At 37.7% G+C, this 13968-nt stretch overlaps 1 protein-coding gene across 1 annotated transcript in view; it reads right to left on the bottom strand.

Moving 5' to 3' along the window:
• Window positions 1-3462: 3462 nt before the first annotated feature.
• The window catches only part of atp1b3a (ATPase Na+/K+ transporting subunit beta 3a), a 41938-nt gene continuing 31432 nt past the window's right edge, over window positions 3463-13968 (bottom strand). Inside the window, exons 3-7 of the mRNA XM_069897346.1 lie at window positions 10714-10821; window positions 10440-10633; window positions 10302-10358; window positions 4915-4992; window positions 3463-4159 (exon numbers count right to left, since the gene is read on the bottom strand). Of these exons, the coding sequence (XP_069753447.1) occupies window positions 3992-4159; window positions 4915-4992; window positions 10302-10358; window positions 10440-10633; window positions 10714-10821 (605 nt within the window). The 3' untranslated portion in view covers window positions 3463-3991. The remainder of the gene's footprint in view (window positions 4160-4914; window positions 4993-10301; window positions 10359-10439; window positions 10634-10713; window positions 10822-13968) is intronic.

The following is a 13968-nucleotide window of genomic DNA, read 5'->3' as shown; positions in this document are numbered from 1 at the left end:
CAAATATATTTAATGTTTACAAAAAATTCTCCCATTCCCCCTTCCCTCACCCCGCCCACCTATGGCAAAAAATATAATGTCAGAGGTCTCATTTTTCAAAATTCTTTTTCGAGGGATATCATATCTTTACGTACATTGAAGGGTCAAATTTGTAATCAGACCCCTATACAATTTGTACAGTTGCCATATCTTAATGAACGTATCATATTCTTTAAGTTGTAAGTAATTTTCTCCATAGCCCATCAAACAATAAGAAGGGGAGAGTCAGATTTCCAAGTGATTGCGATACACTTCTTAGCCACAGCCAAAGCTACTTTTACAAAGCAAATTTGAAATGTAGTCAGTTTGTAGTTCATGTCCATAAGGTTACCCAGAAAGTGCAGCTCTGGGTCGCATGGAAAGGTCATTCCTGTTACTCTTGTCAGTGTTTCAGCGATATCATGCCAGCCAGAATGGTCTTATCTTTGCACACAACAGGTCGAATGTAAAAAGGTTCCTATTTCAAAAGGACATTTCAAATACTTCAGATTTTGGTTGATGTAGTTTTTGTGGTGTGAGATATAATTGATGTAGAAAATTGTATTGAACTAATCCACATCTCGCATTGATGTCATAATATCCAAACTCCAATTAGACCAACACCCCTATGGTTTTATAACACCTAGATCCAACTCCCACCTGTCTCTTGACCTTTGTAAGCCTGTCTTATCACTTTTGCCTTGGAGAACATGATACATCCTAGTTATAAATTTGGGTGCCATCTTCAATGCCATCTGTGATTCTGCTGACAACTGTGGTGTCATCTGCAAATTTGTTGATGGCATTTGAACTGTGGCCGCTCACACAGTCATGGGTGTAGAGTTGAGAAGGCTTCTGATATGTTGGCTTTCATTAGTCATGGGATTGAGTTGTAAATTTGTAGCTCTATAAAACTCTGGTTAGACCACACTTGGAATATTGTGTTCAGTTCTGGAAGCTGTGGAGAGGGTGCAGAGGAGATATATCAACATGTTGCCTGGACTTGAGAATGTCTCATGGAGAGAAGAAGATTGAGAGATGATTAGAGATCAACAAAATTAGGGGAGGTGTAGAAAACGTGAACAGCCAGCTCCTTTTTCCCAGGTGAAAGTAACAAAGCCAGAGGACATCCACAAGGTGAGGGGAGGAAAGTTTAGTGGAAACATCTGAAGAAGGTTTTTTTTTACACAGAGTAGCGGGTGCGTGGAATGCACTTCCAGGGGTGGTGGTGGAGGGTGAGACAATGGGGGTATTTAAAAGACTCTTGGAGAGTGTTATGTGGATCCCTTCGATAGCTCAGCTGGTAGAGCGGAGGACTGTAGGACTTACAGAGAGTGTTATGTGGAGGGCCACCTGACCTCCTCTGCAGGCAAGAGTTTGGAAGTTACCTAACTTGTCACTCAAGGGTTAGACATGTGAGGCTAACACATGTTTGGTCCTAGCATTAAAGACCCCACCATGTGGAGCAGTTCTCTCTCTTTCCTTGCTGCTCCCTTGAGACTATTGCTGAGCTGCAGGCCATGGACCTGATCCTGAGCCGTGGGCAATGCTAGAGACCAGTTTCATGGTATATACTGGTTAGTTTATTAGTGTGCTGTGACTGCTAGAGAGACAGGGTGGTGGGTACTGTGTGTTTAACCCAGACATTCCCAATCGGCAGTTGAGATTGTTTAGCAGTAATTTATTTGCACCAAATGTGCAGGTATTTGTGTATTGTTTGTGTGGGTGAGTGTATGCCCTTTTGTGAATTTCTGTGCCATCACCCGGGCAAAGTGGAGCTTTTGGACAAAAATGGAAAGCACGAGGGATACCTGACAGCTGTGGTAGTGCCTAAATGACATAACCTGCTACAAAGCAAAATCCGGCGCTGTAGGAGACAGTAGCTTCACTCCCTGACGAACTCTATGCCTGATTCAACCACAAGAACAAGAAAGAACCACCACTGTGCACCCCCATGTCCCCTGATGATCTTCCCCTGTCCATATCGAGTATGATGTGCGGGCTGCCTGCAGGAGAGTGAATCTGAGGAAAGCATCCAGTCCGGATGGAGAATCCGGCCAAGTATTAAAACTCTGTGCTGACGAACTTAGCAATGTATTCACAGATATCTTCAATATCTCACTTCAGTATGGCATGGTACCCACCCGTCTCAAACAGGTGTCAATCATACTGATGCCCAAGAAGAGTGTGGTGACCTGGCTAAATGACTGATGACCAGTGGCCCTCACTTCGACAGTGATGAAGTGTTTCGAAAGACTGGTGTTGATGCATATCTGTCTGACCAGCGACATAGATCCATTCCAATTTGCCCATCGTAGCAACAGGTGGATGTCATCTCACTACACAAAGCCCTGGAACACCAGGACAGTGAAGATGCAGACATCAGGATACTCTTTATTGACTATAGTCCGTCATCCTTCATAACTGATCAGCAAACTCCAAGACCGGGGACGCAACACCCCACTGTGTAATTGGATTATGGATTTCCTCACCTCCAGACCACAATCAGTGAGGATTAGTAAGGACATTTCCTCCATAATCTCCATCAATACCTGAGCACCACAAGGCTGCATTCTTAGCCCCCTGCTCTACTTGGTATACACCTACGACTGTGTAGCTCAGTACAGCAACACCATCTACAAATTTGCTGACGATACCATGGTAGTGGGTTATATAAAAAGAGGTGATGAGTCAGTATATCGGAAGCAGGGAGATTAAAAACTTGGCCGAATGGTGCACCAACAATAACCTCACGCTCAATGTCAGTAAAAACCAAGCAGCAGATTGTTGACTTCAGGAAGGGAAAACCAGAGGTGGACGATCCAGAGATCATTGGGGAATCAGAGGTGGAGAGGGTGAGCAAATGGAAGTTCTTGGGAGTCACCATCTTGGAGAATCTTTCCTAGAGCCAACACACTAATTGCCTTGTGAAGAAAGTGCATCAGCGCCTCTACTCAGAAGTTTGTGGAGGTTTGATGTGACGTCAAAAATCCTGTCAAATTTCTACAGATGTGTGGTCAGGAACCAGGCACTTATATAAAAGTAAGGAAGTCATGTCGGAGTCACTTGGAGGTTCTGTTCATTCAATGTGTAGCAAATGTATGGGTAATTGTTTCTGTTTAGGAATTTAAGATCTATTGTACCAAACTTATAAATGGTCTCAATAATGATATTTTCTCAGTATAAACATTTTGTGTTTACTGATAAAATAGTAAAACAAAAGGCAAAGTAGGCAGTTTCAATTTATTGTGCTTGAATTACTTTGTGAATCATGGTGTTGTATGAATAATCATGAGCTAGAGTTCCTGCATTCGTGAATTTTCTTTGAAACTGCATATGGTTAAAGTGTAATTCTATGATTTCATAAGAATGAATTGTCATTTTAAGAGATCCAGTTCAAAAAAATGACACCAATCTGCACCCTAAAAAAGTTTAAAATCCAGTTTTATTTTATTTTCTTCATACAGGTTTTAAGGCATCTGCACGAAAGACATAATTCTGCAAAGGTTATAAAATCATTTATGGTCAGCCTGCGTTATCTTTGATCTTGCTTCCTAAATTTTTAATTCCTATTCTACGTGAACGTTAACCTGTGTTAAATCTATTAAATATGTACACAGCAATAGCCACATTAAGCTTTAGACATTCACTTGAAGCAAAAATCACAGCACAGAATGACAAAGACCGCCATTATTCAAAGTTAAGTAGAGCTATTTACAGGTCCCTTATTATGGCATGATGTCTTAATATGTGCATAAACTGGTCCAACAGGGGGCTGGGCAGGGGCAAGGCAGGCAGCTATGTATTTAGGATTTATTTTAATACGATATCTGGAAGCACATGATGCTACCATAAAATGCCATCTGGCTCATACCCCCCTTCAAAGTGGTCACACATCTAAAAATGGCAGGTCCAGCGCATTATAACAAAACAAGACAACCTAGTAGTCATCGTGCAAGCTCTTCCATTCATGCTATTCTGTGACGTGAACTCTGAAAGCTACCCGACCCAAGAATCTGTCTCGATCATCATCATTTTTCAGATTGGTTCCAGTTATCTTACACTCGATCATTAAATCCTTTTTGGTGTCATTTGCCCCCAATAATAGTTTCACAGCAACTAGAGGCTGAGAATAGTTAACCTGTTTTAAAAAAAAAGACAAAAGCAAAGATTAGAAATTTCAATATTTGAATATTAACTCATAGAAAACATTTTCCACTGGATTTGAGGAAGTAAGCTGGCTGTTTGTCAAGTATCATCAAACTTGCCCGAAAACAACAATAGAGTTGAACAGCACAGAAAATGATTCTTTGGCCCTCCACATGCATGTTGGAATTTTGCTTAAGAGGCAAACACATGAACAGGCAGGGATATGGATCATGTGCAGGAAGCTACATTTAATTAGATTAGGATCATGGTCAGTACTGAATAGACCTTGCTGTACTGTTCAATGCCCTTATAATTTTATTCACTGCTATTGGGTTGTCCCTCAATTTCCTCTGTTCTAGGAGAAACAAATTCTGCCTCTCCAATCTCCCCACAACTCAAGTCCTCCAATCCAGGCAATGTTCTGGTTCAGCTCCTCTGCACACACACCGTGCAATCGCACCCTTCCTATGGTGAGGGAATCGCAACTGTGTACAATGCTCTACTCCAACATGCAATAGGAACAAAAGGTGTCCCCTCACTCCACTGAACCTTTCATTCAAATGATTTCATCTTTATAACTCACCTCAATATCTCATAAAAACCCTTCGTAACAAACCCCAATTGATGGACTCAAAGTTGGATTGAATCCAATACTTGCAGCCAGTTAGACAGAGACTGGCAAACAAATGGTTGCATTTTACAGAACCACCCAAAACAAATCTCAAAATCTAGATGTAGCAAACTTACATGTGCTTTTTTCCCATAATATGGATAGTACATTTTATCAAATGATCCAAAGTATTGCATATTCACGTTTGGTTCATTCTGCACAAAGATAAAATAGTTGTTTACAGCTCTCATATTATAGTTGGTTATAATGATCAAATTAATCAATGTTCTCACAGGCATATGATGTACTTGTTAATTTGGTAACAATATTTCATACAATTTAATACTTAGCAAAAATATTTAAATTTAAGACATGTAGCCTGGTGACTTTAGTGAATTTATTCAAGCTTGGTTGGACAGTTAAGCTGGAAGAGGAAAAACAAAATCACGCATTAAATAATGATAATTCTATTCCTTAGTGATCACTCAGGAAATAAAATTATCAGAATTGTTTATTAATAAAAATTTAAAAAACTCATTGCATAAACTATGCTTAGTCAAAAACAATTAATTCATGTTGCTAGATTAGATCCCACTTTGTTTCTATATTCATCCAGTAAAATGGAGTCAAGCCCAACTTGACTCTCAGCCTTTAGCCTTCAAATATGTTTTCCTATTGCTAATTGCAAGTAACGAATAGGTTTTAAATAATCCAAATCTTCAATCAAAAATGTTTCCTCTGAACCTTCAAATTGAGACACTTTCATTTAAATTGATGTTCAGAACTACAGATACTGTATTACCGGAAATAGTCATGGAGTTAAAATAGATGAATAGAACACAACTAATCTTGAAAAAGTTTAAATGCAGCATTAATAACATTGAAGAATAAATCAAAGAAGGACATTAGCACTCTATGTCTGGTCCAGCAAATGGAGGACTAGACCATGAATCCAGAGGCAGAAATGTAGACTAAAATATTAAAATCAGTAATAGTGTCCATGGAACTGTGAGTTTTAAAACTAGTCTGGTTCTCTGATGCCCTTCAGGGTAGGAAGTCTTCCATTGTTCCCAACTCTAGTCTATCAGTGAAACCAAAATGCACTCTTTACATATATATGGAGAGACAAGATTGCAGTTGCTGGAACAAAACCATATTGTTCCAAGAACTCAGTGGGTCAAGCAGTATCTGTGGAGGCAAAGAGGTAGTTGGAACTTCAGGTTGAGACCCTGCCTCAAAATCTGTGGGATTTGGGATTATAAAATGAATGTTTAGTTAGTGTTGGACCCTGAATGTGCAAGCGATTTTACTGAATTAAAAGTTTGTAATGTAGAACTAAAATGATCAATAAAGAAACCAATAAACAATAATTCAATCTTAAATACAATAAATATTTCATTTTCTAGACATATTCAGTGTCCTGTTCAAAGTTCGACAGCCATAGACACATTTAGAACTAAGAATACACAAGATTATTGGGAACTAAGAAGTTACTGAAAGCAGCTTTGCAAAGAGATATTTATACTTTAAAGAGTTTTAGCATCCAACAGGCAGAAAATAAATGCAATGTTAGACAATATTCTAAATTGGAGTATGTGGGTTCAAAACTAAATTTGCTATCCTAACCATTTTAAAATATTCCTTAATCTTTGCATAATAAAAGGATTTTTGAAAGGTCATGCATTTTTTGACAAGATACAGATGCACATGTTATTTATGTCAAGATAAAATTTTCAAGTTATTTTACTGTTTCTTCCATCACAGTACCAAACATATTTGTTTAAAGTGGTCGACTATGAAAGGACTACTTGAGCAAACATTTACAAAATACTGTGCATGTTAGTTGAAATAATGCAATTGCATGCTCCATGAGCAATGTCACCATATCACAGAAATAGATCCATGGGTTCCACTGGAATGAGAACAGTGTTCAAAGGCTCACCTGGTGGACAGTGTTCCTTTGTAACTGTGCTAACAACTTTAACTTCGATTGTTACAATTTCCTTCCAATTCAAATAAAGCTGTCAATATTTTTGCATTCTGTTCAACTTCTTCCTTCCAATTCACTTTGATAAAGCTATGAAAACTCATGTCAAATGGAAAAATATGGGCTCAGATAAATGAGATTAATGTATCATAATGCATTGAGGGTGGGTGGGTAGTTTACATCAAGGTACTTTTCCTAGTATGTCTTCCACTCTGCTCTTTTTTATTTTAAATTTTTTATTTTTCACACCATAAATCACATTAACCATGATACACACTTTTTCCTTTTCACACATATACAGTGCCATTTTCTCCCCCCCCCCTCCTCCTATCCCACCCTCCCTACCTCCCCCCTCCCGTCTATTTAAAGTACAAAATCTAGGATACATTAAACCAGTCAAACAACGTTGTCATTCAATAAAAATACACAAGAAATTCCACTGAGTCCATTCTTTTCATTTCCTTCTCCTTCCGTTAACTTAGGTAGTGATTGTCCCCGGTAGGTTTTCGCTATTGTGTTTCATGTAAGGCTCCCATATTTGTTCAAATATTTCAATATTATTTCTTAAACTATATGTTATTTTTTCTAATGGAATACATTTATTCATTTCTATATACCATTGTTGTATTTTCAAATTATCTTCCAATTTCCAGGTTGACATAATACATTTTTTTGCTACGGCTAGAGCTATCTTAACAAATCTTTTTTGTGCATCACACTGCTCTTCTTGAAGCAGGAACATTCCCATAATTTTTCCAAACACATGCATTTGACTCTCCATTTTCTGTCACTATCCAAATTTCCATGGTCAATTCTAACTCCTTGCACGATGTACCCAAAGGCTTCTGCTGCTAGATTAGTGACGGTACCTCCTGAGGGGCAAGTTCTCATGGCAATACAGCCACTGTTACCAGTTATTCCCAGTGTTCAGATGAGGCCCAAATAAAAGTTAGGACTTGTAATTCAGGGGTGTAATTGACCAGAAGTGAGCCAAAGAATGAATCTAGATCAAAAGCCAAAGCATTTATCAGGGCTTGCACAGAACACTATTGCTGGTTGGAAGAGATGGAGAAACGTTATGGAATATGACACCCCTTCCTCCCTCCCAGAGACATTTGTCCACAAGGTGAGCCTTTGAACATTGTTCTTGTTCCAATGGAACCCACAGATTTATTTCTGTGAGGTGGTGACATTGGCAGGTATTCAGTGGCATTTCTCATGGAATATGCAATTGTATTATTTCAAATAATATTATAGAATCAGAGCTGACAAAAGAATTCCAGCATGAACTCAGCAGGCCAGACAGCATTTACGGGTAGAAATGATCAGATATAGATGCTCCCCAACCTGCTGAGTTCATCCGGCAATTCTTTGCTCAAGATTCCAGCATCTGCAGCTTTTGTGTTTCATTATAAAATCAGAGCTGATACTAAAGGACAAGCGTAAATCACCATGGTTGAGGTAAAAACACAAAGCTGAAGAAACTTGGCTGCTTTATAAACTTTGCTACATAAAATAAGTTGTTTATTATCTTTGCTCTATGCTTTGAGTTTCTCCAGTATTATGCCTTTACCAAAGGACAAGCTCCAGGTTTCAGAACAGGCATTCCAAGCTACAGACTCAATCCTATAAAGTCCTTATTGCCGCTCTTTCTATATTAACAATTTCCATCGGCCTGACCCTCTGTGTATTCGAGCATTTTACCATGGAGGTATTCAGGTGGAGAGGCATTTAAGGATCGTGTCAACTTCTATTGACCAGGATCACAATTACAACAATCGCTGAATTATATAAAGACCATGATGTAAAGAGACTGTAACAAGGATTGCTAATGGGAGTGGTTAGTGTAGGTGGTATAGAGACACGGAGTAGGAGAATACAAAGACATTTTTACAATTAATCTATGCTTGATAAAAGTCTATATTTTCAAAATAGACATTTCATTTACTATAATGGTAAAACATGAAACTACTTACCAGTTGGTCCCCAAAATATTCCTCACGGCAGGGAAAATGTATACCTCTTCTTATTAATCTTACTTTCATTCTTTCTTTCATGATCTGCCACAATACTTCTATTTCTGATTCTTAATCCTATATGGTTACCTTCTGATCTACAGATGTTGCTCACGATTATGAAAGTCTCTCAATTCTTTTTCCTTTCATGCACTTCTCATACTTTTTTTTAAAAGACATAGAGCATAGTAACAGGCCCTCGAGCCCATGCTGCTCAATTACACCCAATTAACCTACAACCCCCTGGTACCTCAAATGGTGGGAGGAAACTGGAAGCCCACGCAAACATGGGGAGTACGTACAAACTCCTTGCAGACAGTGCGGGATTTGAACCCCGGTCCCAATCGCTGGTGCTGTAAAGGCATTGAGCTAACCACTACGCCAACCATGTTGCTTTTCAATACAGACTACACCCTTTCTGTATCTATCCTAATGCTCTCACCTTTCATGGAGACCTGGAAGAAGACTTGAAGGTCCAAATCTTCAAGTGCCGAAAGTATCTTGATTCTTTGGTAGAGGTACCTGAGACAACTCAGGACTGTGAAGAAAAGCTAGGTCAGGGTGAAGAATGGGAGGTGGTGCACAAGAATCAAACTTGGGCTTGTAGGAATTGGGAATCTGGGACTGACCTACACAGCATTAGTTTGACCAAGCTTGATTCATCACTGTGCAAACAATTAATGGTCAACTAGTTGGAATGCATTAAAGCAGATCTGCAGGACACAATGGACAACTACAAAAAATAAAAATCTTTATTGATATCTCTAAGTAAAATCATATTTTTTATTCTATTATAAAAACATCCAAATATGAAATTATATTAATGTTAAATTATAATCACACAATAACCTCACTTAAAAATTTTCAATTCAGTGAATCAAAAATTATAATGAATTGTTATGCAACACAATTAGTGATAATGTTAAATTCTAAAATTCCAATATTATAAATCTCTCTCTCTCATTCAATACATTACACAAAATATATATGCCAGTATCCAATATTGTAAACACAAACCATTTCAGGACTGTAGGAGAGACTGGTCCTGGTCAGTACAAAGTCTTCAACTTGTGGTCATGCCAGGAGGGCAGTGGAGCTTTAAGTCAGGCAGGTCAGAAAATAATAGTAAAAATTAAAAAGCTAAAATATACAAAAAAAGTGAATTAATTAAAATTTGGGAAGCAGCATTGTAAAACTGGAAGCTACGGGTGCACTTGTAAAGTAGTTTGTTAAAATAGTAACCCTGAATCAATTTGCAAACTTGTGTTGCTAATATGTGATGAAATGCTGAAGTTCAAAATTGCAAAGCGTCTTCCACAAATGTGGCCCTATAATAAAAGTGACCATGGTTTCACCAGATTTTCTGAGGAAAAGGTTATTGGAGATGGGTGATGGCATATTGTTGTGGAAAGGAGAGAACTGACCCATAATTGTTATCACTTTGAACAATATTCATCACGTTTGGTCAAGACCAGAAGGTTCAACAAAAACCAAAAAAAAATTGAATTGGTTGGCAACTAACCTTTGGTGTACAGTTCACTGTTGGATTGCTTCCTGCACCTACTTCCAGTCCAATTATCTAGAAGGGAAAAGGTCACAGGAATGAGTTCCAAAATCAATTGGTTGAACAGATTTTCAAAACAATATTTGAGATACTTACCCTATTCATTTTGACAAGAATACATGGTTTTCCTTCTCTATAGCCATAACTTCCATTATTTGTTCCAGAACATTCCCCAAGCATTGTGCGGTTAAATTGACATGCCTTTTTCTCCAATATACTTTCAGGCTGCGTAAGGTAGTCTCCGGGGTGGCAAAGGATATTTTTTTGCGCTTGTATCGAATCATCATAAGCTATTTAAATGGAGATATTTCAGTAAGAATGAATTACGCACAAAGAATACTGACCATATTTTAAATTGATCCATACTTACGTTTTAGAAACCCATCAAGAGCAGTCACATATTTTTCATAAGACCTAGCATCAGATTTGTTAAATACAATTTCTAGGGCAGATCCCACTTTTGGTCTGATCATAAGACCTACAAGTAAAGGAAATATTTCCATAATCATATCTTTGTACAATAAATTACATATTAAATTACCCCTCCATAAATCTTCGTCCGCGAAGCCAAGCCAAAGAAAGAAATGTTCTAATAATTCAACTGTATTCTTTCTATTATAGGAACATTTTCACCTATTGATTTTCATAAATCTTTAAGGTTCCACCAAACATATGGTTTATTTGCCTCAAAATTCATATTGCATAATATTGCTTTTTCAGCATGTTGAAAGATTTTGCGATGAAGTAAGATATCCACCATTTCCACCATGTTTTATACCACTCCAAAAATTCAACAGAGCACATTCTGACATGTCATTCTTGCACAAGGGCACAATTCTGCTTAAAGGTTTTCAGTCTGATGTCTTTCCCTGTGTGGTTTCTTTCAGACCAGCATGTGCAAACTTCGTCTAAATTCAAGGTATTCACAGAACTCAATCTTCTTCAATCAATGCCGGACTGGGTTCCACTTCAGGCAAGACCCTTACTTCTCAGCTTTCTGGTGAGAACCCTATCCCTTGATGCTTGGTGCTTGGCATTTCAAACCTCAAGAGGCTGAGATTTTGACTTCTGAATCCCATTCCCTTTGCATGCACCAAGCCCAGATACTTTCCCATCCTCCCAAATGATTTTCCAGATCTTTGTTGACTACATTGAGTCCATTAATAACCACACTTTGAAAAGAAAGTAAATAAACAGTGAAAAATTATTCCAGTTAATTGTAGAAAACATGCAGGCTGAGATACATTTTGAAATTGTTGATAATCTTTCATCTTCATGAGGTATACACAGCTTTTAACCTCTGATGAAGCCACATCAAATACTGAATTTCCATTGATATGCAAGTAAACTGAATCCAGAAAGAGTTTGTGCCTCAAATGAAAATGTAATTGGCTGTCACAAAGTATGATCTATAGTATTGTGGTCTTCCAGTGCTGGCCTCTACTTTAAACCACAGATTGTCTTTGTGGTGTATCCCATTTCACAGTGAATTCCATGGTTCCCGGTTCACTTGCTTTTGTCATCAGCTACAAGTATAATCAAGTCTGAAGGTTTTTATACCTCTTTTACTAAAATTGTTTAAGTGGATCTTTGAACACCCTGCTTGTCACTTGGCTACCTTTCCAGGTCACCTATTGTTGGGGATGTGTTCATTGTTCATCCTGAGCCAGTGAAGTCTTTGCTTACTGATTGCTGGGCTTTCCAGCATCTTAGCTTCTGAAAGGACTGCTGTGTTAGAAATCTTTTTTCTTCAATGAGATGCCAAGAAAAGCCGCGGACATAAAGATGGAAATTGCTGTACTTTTGTTTTTATCTAGTCCATGTTAATCTGCCATACATCAAGATGTTTTGGACATAGACTTTCTGGAAAAGCATCTTTGTTCCAAGAAGGTATTTCATATTCTTGAAATATACTCCATAATATTTACTATCCAGTGTCCATCACTTAGAATTCAAAAGAAAAGGCACCAGTACAATTATCGATCATTTCTCCCCAACATCACACAGTAGAGGGTCACTCTCTGTGAAGTTCAGCCTTCAGGGAAATTCTCCATGCTCAAGCAGGGATACTGACCCTATCAATTTCAAACAGCCATGTTTCCCGTATCCTGCTTACTCATCAGCCTCTCTATTGCATTCCAGTTTAATTGGCAGCTTTCGTGCAAATATTGATAATTTATCTATGATTGTATTAATAATGAACAATAAAATAGTTAAGGTACACAAGCAAACATAATAAACCATTACTCTTTCATACCTGGTCAGGAAGACGGAAATGATATCAGGGCAAGGCTATTTATATCGTGCTAAAGGCTTCAAACAATTTGTAATGAACACCCATTAATTTATTTCATTAATATGAATGTTGATTCAGTTAAGTACCACAGATGTACCAACACTGTAGGTGAGAATTTAAAATCTGTTGGAAAAACATTACAAGAACAAGTGTGATGATGAAGGGTCTGTTAACTCACTACACAGTCATCAACCATATACCATATAGCAAAGCTATGTCTTTTCCTTCCTACCCATCTGTGGAAGACTCTGTAGTTCTCACATTGGCCTCAGTTACTTTATAACCCACAAAACTAAAGTCCAAGCAAGTTATCTTTAATTCTGTGATTATTTAAACCTTTAGCACTCCAGTTTTCCGAGACAGTTAAAAGAGAATCATCAAAGATATGAATGAAAGATGAAGGTGGACAGGCTTAATGCAGATTGAATATAATGTAATGAATTAACTTTACTGAGTGCACATTAAAACAACAACTTTAATTATTAATAACTTTAATTTATGTAAACCTATAGGTTTAAATTCTCAACAATTTATTTAGATCCTAGACTTCTCAAAACATCTTAGATATCTGTTGGGTTGTTAAGTAGGTAAAAGTGTTCTTGTTTCACCTGTCCCAAGGACAGAAGGGCATAATGGTGGCAGCATGGACACTAGAAGTTTCTTTTAGCTCCACGAGATGTTGTGAACTTACAAGAGGAGAGGACTGGCTGCATAATGTTCCTCTTGGAATAAGTGAAACAAAAAGGAACTCTGTGGTGACCTGAAAGAAAGAGGTTATCATCTAGAAAACCCTGATGGGGCAAGTTTCTTCAGCAAGACACTGATGTGGCTGATTGGAAATAATCAGTTTGTGTCCAACAAGCAACAAATCTCTCTCTGAAAACCTACATGAATCTTCCTGAGTGGTAAAAATTTACCTTTCAAGCATGAAATCCTGGTGAAATTCATAAAAGTTAAATTCTGGGCACAGTATAAGAATTGCCTGGAATCAATGAACTTGGAGGAGTGAGAAGTGATATTAGACTGTGAATCAAATAACTTTTCTGAACTTAAACACACATTACATACACGGGCTCTTAGAATTAGAAGGGGGTTAAGTTAATAGTAATAAATTAAAGTTTGATCCTGTTTTATGTTTAAAGAAAATTAAAAGTAACTTTTGTTTAAGTAACCATTTGTCTTGGAGATTTTTTTATTGCTGCTGGGTTTTGAGGTCCTTTGGCCTCATAACAATAAAACTTTCTTATTAATTTTTAAAGAATTTTCCTGTCAAGGGAATCGGTAATGTTTGGAATAAATACTCTAGTTGTGGGAATACATTCATTTTGA

This window comes from Narcine bancroftii, chromosome 9 (assembly GCF_036971445.1).
Source record: "Narcine bancroftii isolate sNarBan1 chromosome 9, sNarBan1.hap1, whole genome shotgun sequence".
Classification (NCBI taxonomy): Eukaryota; Metazoa; Chordata; class Chondrichthyes; order Torpediniformes; family Narcinidae; genus Narcine; species Narcine bancroftii.
The sequence above is the reverse complement of the archived record's forward strand: the minus strand, read 5'-3'. Positions and strand labels throughout refer to the sequence as shown.